This window comes from Macrobrachium rosenbergii, chromosome 13, assembly GCF_040412425.1.
Source record: "Macrobrachium rosenbergii isolate ZJJX-2024 chromosome 13, ASM4041242v1, whole genome shotgun sequence".
Taxonomy (NCBI): Eukaryota; Metazoa; Arthropoda; class Malacostraca; order Decapoda; family Palaemonidae; genus Macrobrachium; species Macrobrachium rosenbergii.
The window spans coordinates 12,320,378-12,346,635 of NC_089753.1; the positions used below are offsets into that span (position 1 = coordinate 12,320,378).

General features: G+C 36.1%; 1 protein-coding gene and 1 long non-coding RNA gene across 3 annotated transcripts in view; one reads left to right on the plus strand and one right to left on the minus strand.

The window, feature by feature from the left end:
* LOC136844912 (uncharacterized) overlaps positions 1-26,258 on the minus strand; it is a 511,857-nt gene that overhangs the window by 110,367 nt on the left and 375,232 nt on the right. The gene's annotated exons all lie outside the window — the stretch shown is intronic.
* Positions 283-26,197, plus strand: LOC136845207 (high affinity cGMP-specific 3',5'-cyclic phosphodiesterase 9A-like). Its single transcript, XM_067115255.1, has 4 exons — positions 283-1,850; positions 8,742-8,890; positions 23,057-23,094; positions 26,025-26,197. Exons 1-4 carry the CDS (start codon positions 1,764-1,766, stop codon positions 26,195-26,197), a joined length of 447 nt encoding a protein of 148 aa, XP_066971356.1. The 5' UTR covers positions 283-1,763.

The following is a 26,258-nucleotide window of genomic DNA, read 5'->3' on the forward strand; positions in this document are numbered from 1 at the left end:
CCTGCCTTGTGGTACTGAGGAGAAAAATGTATATCTTTCTTGGATGAATAAAAATAAATGTTGAGATTGTAAGTATTTATGATTTAAGATATACATGTGCCCTTGAAAGTGTTTACTTGAAAGAAAGCTAAAATATACCCGATTTAACCATGGTATTTTGTAGTTTTCTTGACATAAAAAAAAATAATTAACCTTAATGTTCTACTCAATTAACCCACCTAAATCTAAATGTGCTAGTCTTCTTTTTAGCACTTGAAAATCAATTTTCGACCATTACATTTTTTTCTTGAATTCACACGCTAAAAATTAAGTCATTATTAGTTTATAACTAATAATGACTTAATTCTTAACTGTATAATATAAAAATGCAATTAAAACACTATTTAAAAAATAATGCACTTGCAAAATCAGAATTTTCCATTTTTCCGGGCGACCATTCGCTATACAAAGAAAACGTTCAAGTGAGGCAGAGGGTCCAACTATCAAATTTGAAGCAAGTTTGGGCAAAAGGTTGATTTTTGTGCAAGCTTTCCAGTTGAAGAACACTTGAAAAATAACAATAAAAATAAAAATGAAAATAAAACTGGTTCTTTTCCCCTCCCCCTCTTCCTAATTCTGTTTCATCGAATCTTTTAATTTTCCAGTTGGAAAGACAGGTCTATCGGTTCATCAGAATTTAAGCTTCCCCCCAAAACTTTTTTTGTCTCCGGCCTGGGCTACAAATGGATACTGGGCAATTGAGTACATACCAAAATGCACGAAGAAGCTAAAACATCTTCCTCTTTATAACGGTGTTGATATCACTGGACTAACATTATATCCAATACAGAGAAAAGTCAAATCCGAACATTTTAAAACTTTAAGTTAAATTATTTTTTCGCACATCGTTCAACGCCGTTATTATTATTATTATTATTATTATTATTATTATTATTATTATTATTATTATTATTATTATTATTATTCCGGTGTCAATAACATTTTCCGAGCCAGATCGATCCAAGGTCTATAAAATCTATTACACCGTGGATCGATCAACGATGGTTCTTCCTTTTCCTCTTGTAATTACTGTCCCAGCGATCCCATGAGATAAGAAAGCCTTCCTCTCATTGGTTGCTGGAGGTCTAGTTAGTTACATGTTCCAACTCCTGTGACTGGTTGTCGATGGGTTTAAATCTAGCCAATGAAAAAGCTGTAAGCGATGACGTCAGAGCGAGACCAGGGGATCCTTAGCATCCCGCTTCAGTTATAATTTGATGGCCGGTAGAAACATCACCTAGCCTTTAGAAAAATGGTTGCTCTTGATAAAAAGCAAAGTACAGTGAATGAAGGCTCGTTCAACAGGCAAGGTTAATGACCATAAATGACTTTAAAGCATCAAGTCTTTTAACAAGACCACGCCTGAGAGCAAGGCCGGGACACTGCGAATACTTCCACACGTCAAATGCCTTTGACCTGACTTGCACAGTACCTAGGAAAAGGTACCGATTTACAAACTGCATGGAATTTGACCTACCTGTCCAAATCGACATGGACGAAAATAATCATAAGGCTGGCGCATCCACCATTCGGCTGTAAAATTAATCCCTTAATCAACTTCCCTGCGGTTTCATAAGACTTTCCGAAAAACCCCTTCATCACCACCATCGCGGCAGAGATGTTTTGGACAGGCTGGAGCAGGAGAAGCGAGAGGACGACGAATTCCTGAAGACGACGTCGAAGGAACCCCAGCGCCTTTTCGACCCTCAGGACAAAGAGTCAGGATGGGCAACGGGGTCATGAAGACAGACACAAACCACAGGAACAAAACCATCTACATCAAACTCTTGAATACCAGTAATATTCAGAAGGTAAGAGTGACTTTCACATACTGTATTTTTCCCATACATTAGTTCATAAAGCTTTTATCTCTCTCCTTTCATTGCTAATCCGTGGTAGAATAGAATAAAATATAAGATTTAGGTCCAAAGGCCAAGTGCTGGGAACTATGAAGTCATTCAGCGCTGAAAAGGAGATTGACAGTAAAAAGGTCTGAAAGGTGTAGCAGGAGGACAACCTTGCAGCTGCACTAAGAATCAATTCTTAGGAGAGGTTGGAAAGGAAGATGGAAGAGAATATGAACGGAGATGCAGTAAAAGGATTGAAAAGGGTTGCAGCTAGGGGGCCGAAGGGACGCTGCAAAGAACCTTAAATAATGCCTACAGTGAACCGCATGAGGTGCACTGACGGCGCCTCCCCCCAACGGGGACTGATCCGCGGTCAATCTGCTTCAGAATTAATATACTAATGGACAAACAATTAGTTGTAATAGTTATCCATTAAGAGCTCTTAACCCCAATAACTAACGTCCTAGAGGTATCCACTGCTGCAGTTACTTCATAAACATCGCCACTGGTGCCTCGTTGTTTCCATCAAAATCTCTAAAACTGTAACTCTAATTTACGTCATCCTTGACCTTAGAAAATAATTAACCACGGAACTAATTAACGGCTGTTCCCCAATAAATTACCATTGTTTATCTTCTGTATAATGGAACCAACATCAGGTAAGCCTATAAAGACTATATCAAATATGTTACTATTGAAACTGCCTCTTTTTGTGACCGTAAACTCTTCATAAAAAAAGATTATAAGACTAAGGGCAAAAAGAAAGGAATGAAAAAAGTTACGGATTTAATAAATGAAAGAAAAGAAGCGTTCATCAAACTCAGATTCTTAAATCCTAGAATTTTTCATATAAACAGAGCTTAGAAGTATAAATCATGCATAAATATCCATGGCATTTGTGGTAGCAATCAAGCGAAAGTTGCATCAGTCATCATAATGTTTGAAGTTGAATTTAAAGTCCTCCTGGGCCTCTGTAGGCTCATAGGGCAGGCGCTGATCTCCCGTTTCTTAGGCCGACAGCCACTAGGGGTCAGGTCCCAATGCCTATGACATGTGGCCAGTGTGTCGCTAGGCCCACTGTTTAACTCCCCAGCCCAAGGGCTGGTAGAACAGGATTTTTATAATCCGTCCAGGATGAAAGCCAGAGATTAGTTTCCAATGACATGGGAAGGTTGGCAATCATACAGACACACAGCTTAAGAAAACAAGAAAACTTACGAAGAAGTGCTTAGAAGTGAAAGGAAACTTATCAGTTCTATATCTTTTAAGTATTCTCCTCTTACTTATCAGATCATTAACCCAAAAAATATAATAGACATAACCTTTTTTTACAATTTTGAAACTAATTATTGCTTTTATTAGGCTCTGAAAATGTTTGAGTCATCTGGACAAAAATCTCAACAAACATTCTGTCTGAACAACTCATCTGTGACTCTCAGGCTAAGGAAAAATTTGCAGGATGTAGGTTAGCAGGAAGGCCCAAAAGATTATGGGATAATAAGGCTTAGGAGTAGACCTAGACCAGATGGAAATTCTGGAAGAAAACTGTTCAAGACAGAAGACGGTGGAGATGGATGGATGGATGTATGATATTTAGGGCAAAAGCCCAAGCACTGGGGCCAAGAAGGCCATTCAGCGCCGTAATGGAGAGAAAATAAATTATGTTAAAGTTATGAATTCATGAAGGAAATGATTAGTAAATAAAATGATGTGATGTGACCAATAAATAAGAGTATGAAGTTTAATGAATGATGTGATATATACATCAAAAATTTAATGTCATCAAAATTCTACGTGATGCAATAAATATATTAAATAAATTAAATATCGTTAAAAATTTTAACACACTTTAAAAAAGAGATGATAGCAGCAATATCTGCTTCATCTCCCAAAATATCAGACAGGGATTTACCCTGAAAATATCTTTCTCTTTGGTTAAAATATCTGGGGCAGACCACCAGAATGTGCTCCACTGTTAGTGGAAGACAGTGGAGAGAAATTTCAAATCTAACCGTTCACAAGGAGAATTGGCGTAAAAACGTTTATGATAACTATTATAAGCAATGATAAGCTTGAGCCTACGTACTAACAACCCAGTAACTTGTTGATCTTAGCTTTAAATCCCTGACCGTTAAAAAGGGCAAGTCTGTCACTTATCATTCATGTTTTTCCTTGCGCTGCACTACTATTTTTTATCTATTTTGATAGCCATTCTTATTTGCAACCACTGGATACCTAGTTAAAGAGGAAACTATACTACCAAAAACCCATCTACGTAAAAAAAAAAAAAAAAAAAAACACACAAGAGAAAGCTATAAATGATCAGACATGAAATATGTTCTAAACTTTAACACACTTAAGTGCATATGGTTACATATATCAAAACATGCACAGCAAATTCTATGAATTATGCATGAAAAATCACAAGATAAAAGGTGACAAACCCAAATCTAAGTGAACAATTTAACAATAAAAAAATAAAAGATAAACATCCTGTCGATATGCTGTACTGGGTTAAAATAAATAGAAACTGACTTGGTAATTTCAAACATTATCTAGCAATAATACAACCTACTAAATCAAACGCAATATATCAAAATATTTTTCCTGTGTGTAACATCTATAGCCAAAGGGTAAGAAACTCTGTTGAGACTTGCCGCCGTCCAGTCAGGGCTCAGACGAACCAACAGACTACACAAGTTTACTCTTATATTACTGTCATTTGGTTATGGTACGGTTAAATTAACAAAAACTTTCGATATATCTAATCTCCTCTTCGATGTAGATAACAATGAATAATAAACAGTCCGACAGCATGACTTGCGATGAAGTGCTCTTCTTATGGGCATTACATAGAAAATTTAAATCATTACTTTACACAGCATTATTATATCCCACGCTGGAATTAAAAAGTTTAAGCCGAAATGAGATGAATTTCCAATAACGACTGTACGGCATCCAGCTTTTGCATAACGGGTACAGAAGGTTATTACTGATGAATCTTTAACGAACCATTATCTTCCTGTTATTTGCGAGAGGAAAGCTTAAATACAATACGGTCTCTATGTTCATGATCTAATTTTCTAAGAAGAAAATGTAAATAATGCAGTGTTGGGGTATCTGTGCTAGTCACAATGGCCAAGCTTGCAATCTGTTTAGCTGTGAATTACACAGGTTAACAGTTTGTCAGGCTTTGTAATACTCTTCTTGCCACAGCTTTCCCTGACTTACGATATTCCGTACGCAAAATGGTGTGTCTGTAGCTTCTTTCGTAGTTAAACCCCATTCTTTCCTTTTTCTTTTTCCTTGCTTTCTAATAAACCCAAATCGCTGAAAATCCCTAGTAATTTTTTTTAGAGTTTGTAACAGACAGCTCTCAAAAGATCAAGTTCTGGAATATGTAATGTTACTTTATGTATCTGTTTGCCTCCTTGTCCCTCTCCTCTAACATCCCACTTCTTTCTAGAGACATTTTCTCCCAAACTTCGTCAAGGATGAATGTAATTCTTATCGCTAAATCTGCTTCTGAAAAATGAAAAGCCCATGACTTATTTCAATAACAAAACTTCCATTTTTCCAACCTGTCTGTCCCTGTTGCTCATTGGGCAGCTACCACTATTAAAGAATAAGAGGAATTCATTTCTCGCTATAATGGTGGTGTTCCACAATGTCCCCGTTGCGGGTACTTAGCCGCGTAAAATAAATCTAATCCTGCCCTAGGCGTTTCTGGGTTGTTCATCCTTTCCCTAACGCGGGTATGCGTCTACGTGAGGCGTTTCTTTGTTCACCTTTCTAACAGGGTTAAATAACAATGATTTCTAATCCATGACTACGTCTCTCGAGTTTCTTCATGAAACGTAGCATAATGGCATTCTTAGTGGCCATAGTCCTCGTTCAGTAACATGGTTCTAACTATTATAAAAGTGGTCTTACGACATTCATTCTGGTACTTTTCCGCCCCAAATCAGGATCTTTCATCACCACACGTTACATAAAATTTATTGTAAAAACTTTTTCAACGACCAACAATGGGAAGGGGAACCAAATTCCATTTTCTAGCCATGGGGAAATTCTGAGCATGATACCTGAAGCATGGGGCATCCAAATGCAGACCTGAAGATTCAGTGCACTATTCTGTAATGTCACACAGGTGTTGAAAGACACTGGTCTCTCCTCTTCTTCCTCACACCCTGTATTTTAATAACGGCGTGTTTTCGAGGATATCACCATACCCACTTTGCATTATCGCCCCCCGGCCCCAACTTCTACAGGATCCCATACAACCCTTCATACAATCATATTCATTCAGGGTTCTGTTTTTTATCATTTCTCCATTAATGTCTCGCCTCCCGGTTAAAATCCAAAATCCTCTTTCTGCAAGCGACTTTCACTTCTTTCTTCGTTAAGACTCCTCTCACCTCCATGGTCAGTTGCTTGTTGAAATAACCAGTTACTAAAACCTCACGTACAGCAATCATTTGGTCCTAAATCAATTATTTTGATATGAGCTGTATCATTTAATTCTAAAAACGTTATCCCAAATTCCCGGTACTATACGTTCCTTGATGTTATTTTCCACCAAGTTTGTAATACAACGCTTCCCTTTTACCTCTTCTTAAAATTTACCATCTACCTCATCTTAAAACACATCGAATACCACCGGAAACCCGGGCAGTTTTCCTTAATACATAATCCCTAATCCCTTTCGACCTTTCTTGATACCATTTCATGACCACACGTCATGGCGACATGGAGCATCGCTGTGAATTACCTCCATAATTAACTTTCACAATATGCGAGCGTTCACAGGGAGAAAGCCTGAAAGTCAGTCTACGAAAAAGAATGCATATACGTGAAAAACGGGAAAACTGAGAGAATAACAAGTAGTAGATAAATATAAAACAAATGAATATATGCATATATGAAGAGCAATGTACGTCATGAAAACTAAAGTAATGGCGTAAGGGTGCTTTTAATAGTATTGCAGTTTCTTAGAATATCATTAGTACACAGACTTTTATTAAAGGATAAAAAAGACCGCCAATACTGGGCTGTATGATTTCGTGACAAATCAACAGAATGAGAAAGCCCGGGAAGAAGCTAAGTTTATGCCGGTGCCCAAGAGTGTCAGCGCCAATTCAGGGTAATCAATAAATTAATCAACATCATAGGTTGACGCCCACCTCATACTCCAAATTCTACTATCATACATTCTTTTTGACCAATCAAAAATGGTTGAAAACATAATCTGTGTGAAGTAAAAAAAGTAATGAGGAAAGTAGTTTGGTTTAGAACCCAATGATGGTGATTAAAGAAAAAACGAGGACCCTTAACAAACCAACTTTCGACAACCTGGGGGACGTTCAAACACTCACATATAAGGACAAAAAAAAAACCACTGGAGCATTATATTTGCTAACACCCGAATGATAAAACAACATAGAATTGCGTATTACCCATAACTAAGAATATCCCTGAGCCTTAGCCGTGACCATCTGCAACTGACCCCAGACTCCAAAGATCTCTTAAAAATGGCACGGATTAACTTTTGAAAAGAGGCTGTGTGGCTAATCGAGTGCTGTGGAAAGTGTTACTGCTGCTGGAGAACACTAATAAACAAATCTCAGACTTCCTACAAAGTGGCAGAAATAAAGGTTTATGGCAGCACTGAAAATATACATTTATAAAGAGCGTTAAGCTATTTGTCCTCTCTAACCCTTCCATCTTCACAAACTTTTACTCTGGTTTAGTTCTCAATATAGGGGTTAATATATAGACGCTTTTAATACACACCAACAAGCGTCCGAACAATTTTTAAGACCATTAAATAACCTGTTGTCCACTTAAGCTTAAACGTGGATACACAAAAACAAATACTTCATATAAACAGAACCTTGAATAAATGATCGAACTGTTGCTTGTGGCCTATGTACCACCAATTTCTCATAAGTACTTTCATTAGATCTCTTATAAATATCACATTTTGGCTTCTTAATAAAAAATTTTTTTTTTTACTTTAAATTTCCGCTGTGGTTAACGTTACACAAGGTCATTTGTGTATCAGTTGACATGGAGTTAGTACTTGCAACCTCATCCTAGATATTAATGCCTGCACTTACAATAGAACTTAGAAGTCTGATGTAAGTGGAAGGGGTTATAATGAGGCCCGACAAAATAACAAGCTAAGTCTTTGTAATATGGTTAACATAATAGATAAACTACAAGTCTGACACGATCTTTTGGGAGAATAATTTCTACAATTTGCAATCAACATCATCATGATTATGATCATCATTCCTACTGCGTTAACAAAGCATCCAACAATAAACTGTCAAGCATTGATACAAGAAAAACAAAGGTTATCTGATAATTTAACGAAAGTTCATGATTTTCTGCTTTCTCCCTCCCTCTCTAGACATACATACACACACACACACACAAATACACACACATATATATATTTTATATATATATATATATATATATATATATATATATATATACATATATATATATATATACATATATATATATATATATATATATATATATATATATATATATATATATATATATATATATATATATATACACACACACATGTAAAAATCAAGTGCGAAATGTCCCATGGTTTTATCTTACAAAGAAACAAATATGATTACTATTATATATACTGTACGCGCGTTATTTTCCATCACTTTTGACCCTGTTTGCTTCCCCGCTGTTGCTGTTTATCATCTATCTGTCTTTATTCATTACCAATCATCTCTACAATTACCACATAATCTTCACCATTACTGATGTTGCTGTCTTTTCAGCAGCTGTTATCATTAATGATATTCCTGGTATTCCCAGGTGATCTTCAACGGAGGCTGCAGCAGCCGGGACCTGCAGGACCAGCTTTCGGCCGTGTGCGGCCTACCCAGGGGCTCTCCCGTTCTCCTGAAGGACCGCCATGGCGCCCACATCACCGTCTCCCCAGCTATGACCTCCAACACCATACAGTAAAAACTCCCATTTTTAATTTGTTATTTCTTAGGATATCGTCATTGCTATTGCGTACTTTGAGGAAATTAGGTTTTTTTAAATAATTATTAGAGAAATGAAAATTTATTTAGTCTTTGGTACTCTTTTTGGATTATAATTTGTCATTAATCTTTCAATCTGAAAATTTTCACTGATCTTGGGTACCATTTATCAAAAGGTTTTCGTAACAGAGTTCTTTAGCTTTAAACAGCTGCATCCATATCAGACACAACTCCTCCTCCCCTTCATGTTTCTTTACGGAAAGACCAATGGCAAAGGCAATCTCATGCGCTCTCCTAGGACAAGCCCAAAGAAGAGGAATGTGGGCTTCATCTCGAATTAAGGAATAAAGCAACAGACCTGATGCTTGTCAAATGCTCTTTTGAAATCTTAGATATACATTTTCGAATGAGACTGAAAAAGCTTTTTTTTTTTTTTTTTTTTCGTCATATCATCATCTTGAAAGGCAAAATTTCAAATGGGCCTTTTGTGTCGCACAGAGTTAGAGGCGATAATAATTATAAATTTAACCAGGTCTCTAATTCACCCCTCGAGACAGTAAAACGATACCCCATGGGAACCATTCCTGAACAACGCATAAATTCCGGGTAAGAAAAAGTTGAAGTAATTGAACAACTGAATGGGAAGGAGCCAAAAGGAACCTACAATTTAAAACAAACAAATCACTATAGTTTATGTCACGCACGTCGATATCAGAAAATCCCGATCAAATTCACAATCACGAGGACCCGAAAATACATTCTGATTTGGTTCTCAGTCCACAGTAAAAAATCCGAAAACGAAATCAATATCGAGCAGTCAAAAGTAAAATACCTACTCTGAACTGAAACACAACCTTGACAAGTAGTGTGAGTGTCCGGCCAACAGTGAGCTGCTCAAAAACATTGGTCATCATGGGACTTTCAAAAACTTTGCAATATGAGCTGCCTGTTTAACCTTTAACATCTGTTGCATATGTCCTCAACTCCTTATTATACTGCTCAAAAAGTGTTGACTTGACATGAACTGAAACCAAAAAATAGCGTTTACCTTGAGGCTGCCAAAAACACTGCGACTCACAACAAGTGTCTCGGCCTTCCAGTGTCAGCAATAGCATCTCTCAACTATATGAGGGATTCTGTATTAACCTACAATAACTCTTACATGGGTATTCTACAAGGGACCATTTTACCACATGACTGTGCACTTATTATTAGCCAAACTGCAGTTGGACTTGTAAAAGCAGAATGCTACAACCCCAGGTCTCCACCATGTATTAACGAGTTCTGGAATAAGAAACTTAATAGAACTCAGATTTTTAACTGGCAATTTTAAATGCAAGTCAGCTGATGAAGAACAAACTGGAGAACAATATTGACGAGGACAATAAAAAAAAATTTCATTTCAACAGTCATTACAAATCTTGAAATACTTATACATAAAAATTAAAAATGAGCAATACTCGATGGAATCACAGTAATGCTTGTAAATAAAATATTAGTTTTGCGTGATTCAGTTCCTAGGTAATGCCATTACTCTAAGGTAAGCTTTACGTAATCTATACCGATTCCTGTTTCTGCTATTTGGCTATACTTATTGGAAAAGTCTGCTACTTAATCAGGGACCTTGTGTGTAATACCAAATCTACTACCTACCTTTGTAAAGTGCAGTCTGCCAAAGGTCTCCTGTGTGGTACTGAAACTCGGCTTCTCTCTCCCGATGTGTAGGGCTTAATGTAAAAGGCAAATTATGATATTAACACTGATACAGTTCATTTGCTCTATTAATGGCAAAGAAATTTGATATGATTTCCCACGAGGAAAAGTAATTCTCTTCTTAATGCTCCGTTGGGGGCCTTCATTCTAGGGCTGACATGGTTGCTGTTTTGTAAGAAATTCTATGGACTTTTGTAAACTGTCCATCCTATCCTACAAGAAAAGCGCTAGGCACACGCCCTCCCAGTACTGTCATGCAATAGTTAACCACTTCAAAAATTAATATCATGCATTACTCATTGGCCGGCGAATAGCAGAATATTAATTTAAATCTTGACTTGGTAACTTATATGACCTTGACTGGTATGCTGTGGCTCGGTATCTGAACTTGGTAAACGTTTCCTTATTACTGTAAATTGTAAACTATAGCTGCTCTCATTTAATGCACACTTTCCTACCTACTCTTCTTATTATTATAATATTGGTATTCTTAATATTACTTACCTTGGGCTGTATCCTTGTTTGGGCAAATTTAACATAAAATTAATATGATCTGACTTTTTATCTTTGAATGAATGAGTTATTGATTTCTGTGATAATATTAATTAGAGATCTCCGCAAGGTTTGCCACTGTTATGTGAGTCATCCGGCTGATGAGTTTAATTATTAATTACTGTGATTTATACAGCCTTGCTTTACTTATGGCCACGTAATCCTATCAATTAAGGCTAAAGTTACCAAAGATGACAGATAATTAACTTAATTAGATCGGTCGTAAGTTGAAGCTAGTTTACTGAATATATCGATTTTTTCTGAACACATGAATTAAATAAACAACATTACTCAAACAACTAGTTTCAACGAAAATAGAAAAAGAAATAAAAAAGTGAACTGGGATCTTACGGAAGCTAATAACAGCTCCAACTTCGTCCCACTTCGGACACAAGATATTTCAACATAAATTAGTGGATTAAACAACGGCTGAGGGACTCTTGTGCCGCGTCTGTAAACAATTTCAGGCGCGTAACTTAAGGGCAGTGATATGCTAATCCTTCTCCAAACAAGATTCTGGCCAGGTTCCATGGCGTGCCCAATTCTGGAAAAGACTTAACCGGTTAACAATTCGATATCAACGACCTCTCACTTATCATTAACAGACTGCAAGGGATGAATCTTAGATCAAGAATATTACGTTAACACCATGGAGGATAATTTACGCCATCTCACTAGGCAATATGGTTTTACTAGGATTTTCCTTAGTCAGTGACTGTTGAAGAGAGAGGGAAAAATGAAACATGAAATAGCAGGAGGACTAAAGGCAAGAACTGGGAGTAATTGTCATCTTCAGACTTACTGTTGGAATAGATAATGCAGTGATCAATTGCATGAGAAGCCCTGGGTCCGTTGAAATGGCAATTTCCACAGCTGTTCAACAAAAGGGGGAAGAACAAAGGGGGAAAGAACAAAGGGGGAGGCTGTGAGGGACGCCTGGTGCTTGTGCTCTCTGAAGGAGGCCTCCAGACTGCCAAGCTGGGTCAAAATGCGTGGGTGCTTGCTTGAAAGACTCCTCCCCAGGTCTCCTTCACTGGCCCGTGGGTAGCATCTGAAAAATAACAAAAACTCGCCATTACAAAGGTCATAGAAAAGTGAGCTTAAGGTACAATCCAACTAAAGGTGGTCCTAGCAAAACCAACCCTGTTGAATATCCCTCTAAACTAAACGTCATACCCCATCTGACAGCTGGTACTTTTGGAAAAATAACCCAGCTCGCTGGCTTCCCTCCCTAGACTGCTTTACAAAGAGAAAGGTTTGGTTCTTTCTTTTTTATTTTTTTACTAAATCAAGGAAGAGAGGTCGAACAGGGTAATATATATAATATATATATATATATATATATATATATATATATATATATATATATATATATATATATATATATATATATATATATATAGAGATATATAGAGATAGACAGATATAAACACATGTACACACACACATATATCTATATGATGATTATATTCACTTTTGTATGTGATTCATTTATCACATATTACCGCAAGTGAAAAACAAGAGATGTACTACGTCCTGACCGGTTTCGACTTTATTTTAAGCCATTGACAAGGACTGATACAATGTATTATAAGTCACAAATGTATATAATACAGGAACAGTACTGACGAACATACACAACCGTTAGAGACTACATATCCACCCAGGCCGGTGTTAAGGTAGGAGTGGCCTTCAAAACTCATTTGGCAAAAATCAATTATAAAATTTTCTTATAGTGCATATATATATATATATATATATATAATATATATATATATATACATTTATAGATAGAATGGATATAAACACATGTATAACATACACATATATGCACATATATACACATAAATATACATATATACAGTGTATATAATATATATATGTATATAAATAAATAAAATATATATTATATATGTACATATACACATAATTATATATGTACATATATGTATATTATATATATATATATATATAATTATATATATATTATATAATTATATATATACATATATATATATATATATATATATATATATATATATATATATATATATATATATATATATATATATATATATCTGTAATGCAATGAAACTAAAATACACACCAAGCTGCCCATATGTATACTTTTCACACACAAACACACACACACACATTATATATATATATATATATATATAATATATATATATATCATATAATACATATACGCATATATATATATATATATATATATTTATATGACTCACTTTTCTACGTGACCACCAGATTCCCTAAACTAAATAAAAATGGGACTGAATGGACTGATGGACTGCAAGAACCCAAGGAGGAGGAGCAAGAGAAAATACTAGAGTGTCTTAAAACTAATTTATTAAACCTAAGTTATTTACAGTAATCACAATGAGTCCAGGTTTTGGAAAGCACAGACAATAAATGGTCATCATAAATTACCAATAGATTCAATTAACTTTTAACTAAATCAACAATTAACAGAATAAACACGTTACACAGCAGCAATAAAATCAACAACCATTTAAACACACTTCATTACCAATAATTCATTACCAATAATCAATAATACGAGTCATACACTTGCTCGTCACAAATTACAATAACAATTACCAATAATAATATGAGCCATTATTTGCTCATCACAAATCATTCGAATAACATGAGCCATCTCTTGCTCCTCACTAATAAATAAACAGGTAATGAACAAAACACCACACAGTGAAATAAACCAACGTAATGATTACTCAAGAGCCATACACTGCTCCTCCAACATATCTAAATGAAATATCATAAACAGTAATCATCCAAAATATCATAAACAGTAATCATCCAAAGGCCCAATCCACGATCCTCGAGGTCGACCATGCGTTCCACTGCCGAGACATCACCAAAGACCACGACAGAGACGATCAGACAGCCACTTCACTGCCCTAGAAGGATAATATCTCCTCAAACTGGTAGCCATGGTTTGGTCACCACCTCGACCTCAGGAGCTGGGTTGATGTCCTCCTTGACATCAGCAGTTGACCCACACCTGCTGTATCAAAAAGTGCTGCTGCTTTCTCGACTGCATCACGAGAACCTGTCGATCTGCCTTCCAAAACCTGACTAAGGAAAAGAAAAAGAGACAAACGTAAATCTGCCTCACACAAAACAGGAGTGCAGGTTAATAAACTAAACAAGGCTGTTTCAGTTTAACAACAAAAACAACAATATATGTATATATATATATATATATATATATATATATATATATATATATATATATATATATATATATATATATATTATATGGTATGCATGTGTATGTGTGTATGTATATATATGTATGTATGTATGTATGTATGTATGTATGTATGTATATATATATATATATATATATATATATATATATATATATATATATATATATATATATATATATATATATATATATATATATATATATATATATATATATATATATATATATATATATATATATATATAATGTGTGTGTGTGTGAGCAAGGGTGAATTTTAGTTTCGTTGCAGTACTAGATATCATTTGAGTTTTTATGGTAGGTAAGAATGTCCCTCAAAACAGAAAGTCATCATGATCATCCGTTCCAGAAAAACTCATGATTGTCACTGCAACTTGGACATTTGTTTAGTCACTAAGTTCCAACTCAACGGAACCTGTACTATAATTATTGTTCCTAAATCCTTGTAAGACACAACTTCTTTTATCCTTCATGCAGCTAGTGTTATTTCATTCCTTTGTGAATACTGTGTCCTCATTACTTCTGTTTTCTTATATTTAATCTCTAGTCTCATCTCTCTAGGTGTTTATGAAACATTTTGTTTACAAGCTTAGTACTTAGTGAAGGTTGTGGTGTTTTGGTTATTAAAGTGGCATTATATACGTATTTTTAAACAGTCACTTTCTGTCTTTACTCCAGTTGAAAGCTTCCTTTCCCTCTCCAATGAATTCTTCATTGCAAAATCTGCAAGAAAGGCAAACAGCAGAGGGGACATGGCATCCACCTGTAGCACTCAACTATTTACTGCCGCTTTACGTGACGAAACTCTTCAACGTTAACTTTGGATCTGCTCCGTTCACGAATTGTTTCAATTAAGTTTATGTATCTGCCGGTAATGCCATGGTGACGTAAAACCTTCCAGAACATTGATTTGTGGACGCTGTCAAATGCTTTCTCATAATCAACAAAAGCCAACTCCCCGCAGCGGGGTAGTGCCGTCAGTACACCGTAAACGGTGCACTGCAGGCATTATTAAGGTTCTTTGCAGTGTCCCCCCCCACCAGCTGGTCCCACAGGAAAACCAAACCAGACTGCTATACCACTCGAAGACAAATTGAAATGCTATGTTGATATGGGGATTCCAAGCCTTAATACTCCGGCCCTTGGCCTTATCCTAATCATTAAATCAATCACACTGGGCTAGCGAAGCACGGCACAGTGGTTTAGGAGAATTTCGGATATCTGATCTTGTTTATCCTGGAAACTCTCCTTGAATTATCCTTGGAATAGATGATCGAAGAGATAGCTAAATAGGGGGACCTGCTATACTGTTTAGAGATGGCTGAATAGGGGGACCTGCTACGATGTTTAGAGATAGCTGAATAGGGGGACCTGCTACGATGTTTAGAGATAGCTGAATAAGGGAACCTGCTATGATGTTTAGAGATAGGTGAATAGGGGACCTGCTGATGTTTTGAGACAGCTGAGATGTTTAGAGATAGATGTTTGAATAGGGGACCTGCTATGATGTTTAGAGATAGCTGAATAGGGGACCTGCTATGATGTGCAGCTAAATGCGATGTTTAGAGATAGCTGAATAGGGGGACCTGCTACGATGTTTAGAGATAGCTGAATAGGGGGACCTGCTACGATGTTTAGAGATAGCTGAATAGGGGGACCTGCTACGATGTTTGGAGATAGCTGAATAGGGGGACCTGCTATGATGTTTAGACAGAATAGCTGAATAGATGGGGTACCTGCTAGGGGACCTGCTACGATGTTTAGAGATAGCTGAATAGGGGACCTGCTATTAAGTTTAGAGATAGCTGAACAGGGGACCTGCTATGATGTTTAGAGATAGCTGAATAGGGGGACCTGCTATAATGTTTGGAGACAGCTGAATAGGGGGACCTGCTATAATGTTTGGAGACAGCTGAATAGGGGGACCTGCTACGATGTTTAGAGATAGCTGAATATGGGGACCTGCTATGATGTTTAGAGATAGCTGAATAGGGGGACCTGCTATGAAGTTTAGAGATAGCTGAACAGGAGGACCTGCTATGATGTTTAGACATACAGACAGCGGAGACAGATATCTTGTGTTCCTTCTCTTTGTTTTCGCATGTGAAAGAATGCTGGCACATTAGAAAGAAAGACATAAACGCTGAAAAGTTCAGGTAATATATGAATTTGTATGTGTTTGTTCTTTCCACACACACACACACACATTCTCTCTCTCTCATATCTAATACCTATGTACAGAATTTTCCCCAATCAACATGAAGACAAATTCCTTAACAAGTGTGGCTTCAGAAAGATAAAACAGCCCATCAGCCACTGCCTCATTCATTCTTAAGCTGCTGCATTATGGATGAACCCTCCGTCCCCATGCAGTAAAACTTCCACACAGCCACTTCATGGGCAGCACGTCAAACCCTTACATCAATCTTGCTCTTCCTGTATATCAAAACCCTTCCTTTACAATACCTCTTTCACATCACACATTTAAATCTTTCTTAAGTGTTTCTCTCCTCCTTTCCCCTAATCCTTCTGGGTTTTACACTTTTTACCAGCCTGTCATCATCCATTCTTTCCACACGGCCAAACCATCTCAAAATACTCTGACCCATCTTTTCATGTGCACTAGCCCCTTTACCAAAGGTACGTATCTATTTCCACATTTCTCACCCTATCAGTACTTCGTGCGCATATCTGCTACCCCGTCTCTCTCTCTCTCTCTCTCTCTCAACAAATAAAAAAAAAGAAAAATAAAAAAATATATATATATATATATATATATATATATATATATATATATATATATATTTTGATTGTAAATCACAAAAAAGGTAAAACGTGATGATTAACAGAGTCACAGCCAGGAAGGCATATGTTTAGGTTCTTCATTAGCAGGCGCTTGTAAAGTTAGCGAAACTTATCAAATATTAACATCATTCAATATCACACGTACATCCCAGAAACCGCAAGTCATACCACCACTAGATTTCTGTATTTCCTCTAATTTCCATAATTAATATACATTGTACGAAAAACTCTCCTAGTAAACATTTTTCCAGTCCAGAGAATCGTGTTGCTATCTGAGCAGGGAATCTCTTGGTCTTTGTTGTGTACTGATAATGTCGTATTCACTTAACACAGAAGCATACTGTAGTTCAAAGTGGGGACGTATCGTATAATTTTACAATCATCAAATATATTCAAATAAATAAAATATCTGTGCAAAAAGAACCAGCGTATTATATAATATCCGTTATCCTCAGCCCGCTGAGTCACTCGATAACACGCACCCTTCCGGACATGACAGCCATCACAGAATTTATCTATAGGTAGTGGAGGTTCAAAAACACCTCCTTCCGCAAGTAATACCAAAATAATCCAGGACAAGTTGCAGAAGAACATTCGTAACAAGAGAGGCAATAATCAAGCTATACATGGTACCAACACAACCACATCGCAGAACTTTGTCAATAAAATCCACCACCAACTGATAAATTTTGTGATCTTGTTGAAGTGTCAGTTGAAGCTACTATATTTGAATTTGAAGGTAACTTTTTTCAACAAAAGGCCGGGGTTTCCATGGGCTCGTCCTTTTCTTCAATTTTAGCTAGTTTATGTATGGAGTTTTTTGAGAGATTACATGCGGGAAAATTACCTGGTGATCTTAATCTATTTTTCAGAGCATATCGTGTGTGTGACCCGTGTTTCTTGGATAAAAAGTTAAAATTTATAGTTTCAAGTTTTCAGAAATTGTTACCTCAAATATTTCACAGAAAACTGTCCCTATAGCTAAGAGGATGTAGTATTATCAAGCAAGGGAAAGATCTGAACAGCAATCATTTCAGAAATCACTTTCGCTCCCTTTCAATAAGGAGCAGCTTCAAGATATTTCTCGAAAATTAAATATGAGAAACAAAGGTGCAATATTGTATTCCAGTAACGTAACACAGTTGGGAGAAAAATCATAAAAAACAACCCTGTAAAACTGTCCGAAGATATTGGTGTTTATGCTATTGGTTGCTTGGACTGTGATTCTTGCTATATCGGTGATAGTGGTCGTTCGTCTGGTAAACGCAAAATTGAACATATTGCAGCATGTAAATTGGTGAATAATCATAGCTCTATAGCTAGACACGCCTGGGAAAGAGATCATAGAATAAATTTTAAAAATGGCCAAGTTGTGTATAAATGCTTGGACAGGGCCAACAGATGTATTGAAGGCGCCCTCATTTCGTTAAATAATACTTTGATGGAAACTTGGGTATTGTTAAAAATAATATCACAAGTGAAGAAATTTGTAAATGTGCTGGTATTCGTAATTTTAGAAATATACCTAGTCAGTTGAATTCTTCCAAAAATCAAAGCCATGATTTAGAACAAAATCAAGAACAATATCACCTTGTTGGGTCTTTAGCGGAAGACTTCAGGTTTCTTCCGCCAAGAGGGTCTCGAAGAATTTTAGAATTGACTTAAGGGCCCAACAACCTGATTAAATAGTTTTACTTTCTGTAATGTTTGTTTGTATATATGGTTTCCCGCTTTATTCTGGTTCTTGAGTCGTATATTATAAATTACTCCATTTTAGTGATGAAGTCTTACAGCAGATGGACGAAAGCTATAAGCTTTGTACATATATATATATATTTTTTTTGGTGTACCGTACTATGTTCTGTAACAGGAACTTCATTCTGGACTTTGCCTAACGCACACACACACACACACATACACACACACACACACACACACACACACATATATATATATATATATATATATATATATATATATATATATATATATATATATATATATATATATATATATATATATATATATATATATATATATATATATATATATATATATATATATATATATATATATATCTATCAAAGATTCACTCTATTTCAAAATCAATTCCTTTGTCGTTGTTGGAGTGGAATAAGCGCTCTCACAATGCTTTCAAGTTTAGGTAAGCAATTTCCAACATGTATTTGGTATTTGTAGAATGTAATATTAGTCTTTCATTCTCACCTCGAGAGACGATCCTTTCGGTGGCATTCTGTAATATCCAGGATCTGTTAGGATAGAATCAATCCTTTAATGCTGCGCATCTTAAAGAAAAAAAGAAACTGAATGGAAATGCAGTCTTCCTCGCTAGAATGCAGCTTGACTCCTGTCGTAAAATTCAGTATTTCATTTCGTCTGATCGATGTCAAGTTATTCATTAGAAGTCAAAAGTTAAGATTATTTCATTGCTTCTTGAACTTTGGCTTTGATCAGTTTGTCTCGACCGGATAATTTGAGCGAAGTTCTGCGGAAATGACGTCGCTCGCTCAAGACTCGTTCCGGATGCGAATTATTGCAGCAAGATTCTGGCTAAATCGTTGTTATTGTAAATTAAGCCGTGATATATATCTGTAGGGGCTCTTGCGTCTGGAGATGACGTAGAACAGTTGATTCAAGGTCGTATTCTGTGGTCTTGGGTTAAGTGGCCTGGTATAGACCCGAGTTACTGGACCATCAGGGCTTTAAAAGCCCTTGAAACAGACGAGTTGGCGAGTCAGGGGATCTAGTTCGTATCGATAATATAAGGCTTTGTCTGGCTAGTACTTGGAAAGGCCACCAACAGCGAATTTCGAGGCTGATACTTCATAAACTTTCGTTTCCATCAGTGTAACTGCGGGAAACCTCAGGAGTCAATTAGAAGCGGTAATAAAAATGAAAAGAGTGAGTGACGGCAGGGGGAGTAGATATATAACGTTTAGGTATGCACAATATAACATCTTTTGCACAATGGAAGAAGAAGTAGACCAGATTACATTTCTCTAGAGTGAATTAGCAATCAAGAATAAAGACTTAAAATTTTAAATTTGTTGCATGTAGTTTAAAAACACTGTCAACGAAAAGCGCAGGGAGGAAGAATTCAATGCCTAAAAGACCCAGACTTATTACCAATTATAATTACAGTTCTGTTGGGGTTCAACTTCATACCCATAAATCGCACCATGTATCCATTTTGGAAAAATCTCTGTTAAGAGATTCCGTAACCTCAGGTCTCTAATCAAGAAATGGTATTGATGATAACAGAGCAGCAGCATCTGCATCATCAAAAGAAGCTCTCTTTCTAGGCTGGAACACTTATCAGGCGTGTATGATACAAATATTAATGGGCCAAGAACACTAACCTGAGCAACACCAAAGATCACTTTCCTGTAGTCATTGTGGTGCCCACCATAATCATTGTTTGCAATCTATTACTTAAACGTCAGTAATAATACAATAAATTCTTCCTCACCTCCCTTCTGTCCAAGTTGGAAAACTATAGCCTTATCATTAATTGGGCATCAAAAAAGCACTAAAGTCAAGATTAATCTTCCAGACTTCATAACTAGAACTAAGGAAATTCTGTTCAACGCCTGAAATTAAAAGGTGCGCATTACAAGCACACAGTTCCTTGTGAAAGCAAAACTGTATACTTGGGAACAGTGATTCGCTTATTGGCATTCAGACATTTTGCCAAAGACGCTCAACATATGTCTTACAGAAAGTGGGTGGAAATCGGCAGGAAATTAGCTCCCTCTTCCATGTAGCTAATTGAGTAACATTACGAATTCGCCAATATGGGCAAAATAAGAAAAAATCCTTCTAACTTACGAAAAATAGCAGACAACTTATGAGCAAAGTAATCAGCAGTTTTCACAAAGAAAGGTATGTACTATAACAAACATTCAGGTCAAGTAAAAAAATTCATAATTTCACAAGAATGAAAATCAAAACTAATCAGTTAGCTTTAGAAAAAAAATGAGCCATATCGAGTTTCTCATTGTCCTGCTTACCACCATAAGAGAAACGGGTTTTTGCTTCTTTGAAGAGCGAGTGACACAGCGATCTGGTTTAAGAAAAGGAGGCACTTTTGAGTCTATGCAAAATGCGGATATCTGAGAGTAGCCTACAACTTACATGTATGAGTTGTATCTGAAGGGGTTTCTTTTATAATTTACTATTCAAATTCAGCTGAAATATACTCCCTGAGCCAGAGTTCTTACTTTAGTATAGTTAATCCGAGTCAAATTACAGCTATTCCTTTTCCAATGATGGTAAGCCTCCCGTTCTCCAAACTAACACCTCTAAAATCGCTTCAAAATAGCACCACTACAATCGCAATAAATAAAGCTTAGACTTCAATACGATAATTCAACGAGTAAAATGCACTGCTGGTGTTATGAATTTCGACGCACATGGCAAGCTTGAGATATCTGGCAACTCCACAAAGTAGCAAGTTATATCCCAGTGTTTAGCAAATGAGAAACTGCTGACATTGCTGCGCGGGTAAACAAAATCACGAAACACGTAAATACGTGAAAAAAAAGTGTGCTTACCAAATAATAGAGTATATGTTAATTAATAATATATTAAAAAATGTTAACTGACATTATATCAAGTTAACAACACTGAGGTTGCCATGTGTCAACTTAGCTTCCCGTGATACATACCAAAATTCACGAAGCCAACTATAGAACAGCACTATTACATGAACATCTAAATGACTTATGTTCTAAAGAATGTAGGCACAGTAAAACCTCCAGTATTACTGAAGAGTGTGGGCACACTAATTCTCTTAGTCTGGATACTCCAAAAAGGACCCACAGTACCTATAACTAAGTACTGACCATACTCATGCTCATCAACCTCTCAAAGTGTGGGCACTCCAAAAGGCCTCAGAGTATCTCTCAAGTGTGAGCATTCTAAAAGACCCTATCATACTTATGAACTAGGTAAGGCACACTCGCTAACCTAACAAATGTGGACTCTCCGTACGGTCCACAATAGAAGAGTAGAAATTTGTGCTGAAAAAAAAATCATTTCTACTAAACCTATGTCAATTATATTCAACTTCTATTTTCTTCTCACAGTTTTTCCCCTTCTCAGAAATAGGTATCTTATTCTTTGGTGAATAATAATAATAATAATAATAATAATAATAATAATAATAATAATAATAATAATAATAATAATAATAATAATATAATAATAATAATAATAATAATAATAATAATAATACAGTAATAATAATAATAACAGTGACATTCGCATTCAAGCCAAAAATTAAGTCACTGACACAATAGGTGGACTGATTTACAAGGACCTGAATAGTCCTATCTGGGCATGAGGGACCGCACTATCATTTATACCTTGTAAGTGTGGCATGAGCGACAATTGGTCAAATACGGCACAAGAAACAACCAAAGAATATACAGTCCTTTGATAGAATATATTAAATTAGGCACAGCCAAGTAATGCATTTTTAAAACAATGGATATATAAATGCCAGAGAGAGCTTAAAAAAAAATTCAGCCTAAGGAGAACATGAACCAATCATGTAAGCCCAAAATATCCTTCAAACAGATAGTTACATTGGAGCTTTATTCAAAAAATCAAATTAAATTGCCTCCTAAACAAGGTAAGACTTGCTTTTAAGATATCACTATCCACTTCTAGAAAGTGCTGTCTAACATAAAAGATGTTTAGCACTGGGCTACTGAATTCAACAGTCATAGATAAGCACAAATGACAAATAAGGAATACTTTTTTTCTTTTTTCAGAGACCCATTCGTTGTTGATACGCACACCTATCAGCAAAGTGAGTTAAATTTGGATTACTAAGTACAATGCTGTTGAGAAATCATATTCCTGCTTTGATATATCGATGTGATTTATGTTTGCTGTTGATTGATGTTCAGTGTTTTGCAACCTTAGGCCTGAAATAGTTAATTTATCATTTTTCAGTAAGTTCAAATCACCAATACTCTATTAACTTAGGACTCTATACTTTCTCTCATCTTTGTTTAATCTAATCTCGAATTTTCAACATTCCCTCTTGGCCATCCCTTTCGCCTGTACATTTTCTAACTTCTTTAGCCTTTAGTCCCCTTCCTGTACATTTTCTCATTTCTTTGTCCCTCGACCATCTTACATTCCTATTCTCTTTTTAAAGCTCTCTTCCCTATATCCCAATCCCAATCTTCTAGTACCACCCTTCCACACCAAAAAATACTCTAGTTTTAAGACACTTTTTGTACGCTACGAGCCATTCTGACCCTCTCTTTCTCTCTCTCTCTCTCTCTCTCTGGTTGCTTGGTGTTGCAGAGGTGTCCTCAACCATAAATCGAGTAAGGCATCGAGCCACTTCTGAAGTGAGCAACTCAGGCATGTACTGATGCTACCATTGGTCTCTTACTGAACACTTCCTTCCCTGTAGCACCAATATATTCACTTAGTTTGCTCCAGCACCTGTGCAAATTTCGACAGTCCCTAAGGTGTCGACACAATAAACAGCAGTGAATTACAGCTACGCAATTTTTTTTTGTAGAACTAACACAACGCTACAAAATTTGTCATTACCTAAGTTATTCTAAAATATTCCCTGGAAACTCAATTCTATCATTAACCCCATGAATTGTATAGTTTTTCTTTAACATTTCTCAGTTGCCAAACTAACAATAATTTATACTGCCAAGCATCTTTTAAAATTAACTGGCACAATATTAAAATTCGCCTAGGTAGTTTCAATTCACTATAAGATCTATCTTCAAAGGTTTGGTGTTCAAATCGACGCACAGCATCCTGACGCTAATTAACATATATGCAGATTCCAATGATAAAAATAGCTTATTTACATTAAAATGTCGTCTGCTGTTTCATTTTATGTAAAAAAAATCTTAATTGCAATAAAAATATCTTGAAATATTCATATTGAACTTTTATCATTTACAGTACAGCACCTTAAGCAAAATAACGACAAATACATTGCTTTTTCATCATAACTTCTTATAACGCTTTCATGAAAACACAGGAAAAAAATGCTAGAGCAACGACACTTTATATAATGTAGCAGCAGTTGTATGAGACCCATATATACTTGCATACTATGTTGTGACTTGTTTCTGTGGCAATGACACCTATTTACTTTACCTCACACCTGCTATTTTGTGGTACTGAGGACCCATTATAACAAATGAGTACCTATTTTACTTCAGCAGCCAAAGTGACGTATAATTAAGTGTAAAACCTAATGCTTATGTAACACATACTAACTAGTGCTTCTGCTCTAACGCTAATGTATATTACCATTTCAAGAGGGGGAAACTGGGACTTCAAAATGCTTGTCACTAAAAACGGAAACTTTATCATATGTTGTCACTAAAAACGGAAACTTTATATGTTATCAACACAACTTCAACTATTGTCTCCAGTGCTGGTCTATCTTACTTATTCCACTGAGCCTGAGTAGTGCACTATACTTGTTGAATCGAGCTTGAGTTATTGCACGCTACTTGTTTCACTGAGGCTGAGTGAATGCTTGCTATTTACTTCACTGAAGTAGTGTTCGTCTGTTGAGGAGCCAAGACTTTGCACTATATGATGCCAAAGGTCTTCTGTTCCATGTACTGTAAGATTACAAAACAGTAGCCCTGCTGGCGTATGGATGATAACGCTCTTGGGTTGATGAGTGGCTGTAATAATACCTTAATGTGCCATGGCACTCTTCCTTCATCTGATATTTATTTTTCAGTATTTTTTCATCCATGCATTAATTTTCTCTACAACTATGTTTTAAAGTACGTCTTTCTATGTTTTACAATACTTCTGTTAATATCGGTATTCTGATTTGCTAAAAGGTTGTTTTGGTATTTAATCTCATTTCAGGACTGTTCCTTATGGATATCTGCAGATTAAGAATGATAAAAATTTGCTCCTACCACTCTTAATATCAGTAACTCAATACATAAGGAATCAGCCCCAAACATGCCAACAACTGCTTAATATTAAATTGTACATGAGGCAAAAGTCGTAAGTCCATATAAATCTAACAAACTACTTCCTATCTATTTTTGTAATAGATATTAAGACTGCTGAGATACTAATGGGTCGATTGGCTCTTACACTAAAGAGCCAATTATATCACTGAGCTGTTTTAGTCATGCTAATGCTCTCAAGATACACATATGATTTTAAAATGACTTTTAAAATCTGTGTGACTAAATCACAACTTGTACTCTTCGCCCACTAATTTACTTTCTAAATGTCAAACTTGAAAACCCTGGTCTCTTAGGAATAAGATGTCTGGGTCAAATAATCGTTAGGAACTGAGAAGAACTGAGACGTGGATGTTGGTAACGACTGAAAGACTGTTAATCTATCCCAATTCTCAATTATCAGGAAAATAACAAAGGATGTAAGAAACTGGAAATAATAAGAATCATCATCAACATTTGACGACTACCTCTTTATCATCCATTCCATTAATGACATGATGATGTAATTATTACTAATATCATTCAAATTGTGCAAGCATTCAAATCGAAGCCAGAAATGCCCCTAACTTATTAAGAAAGTTTAAGAGAAATGGCAAAGACATGAGAAGTTTACTAATATAGTGATGAAAGGAAGAAAATAAAAACAAATAAACAGATACATAATTAGAACGTTCAAATGTGCAGTCCCCGACCACTTGATGCTACGCCATTTCTGTGTCTGTATCTGCTCACGTGTGTCCGTTACTTTCTGAAGTCCTGGGACCCGGAGGCGAGAGGGACGAGACCATCACAAACACCGTGGCTGAAGTGGCAGCGCAGCTCCAGAAAGTTTTCCGCATCGAGGAACTGAAGGCCGACTTCGGGACGCGAATCTCGTCGTTGGAGAAGAGGCTGGAAAGTAAGTGTTACAGCTGCACCCAAATTTGATTTTCAGAAGCTGTGTCAACCACACACACACACACTTCATTTGCACTGGGTCCTTATTATG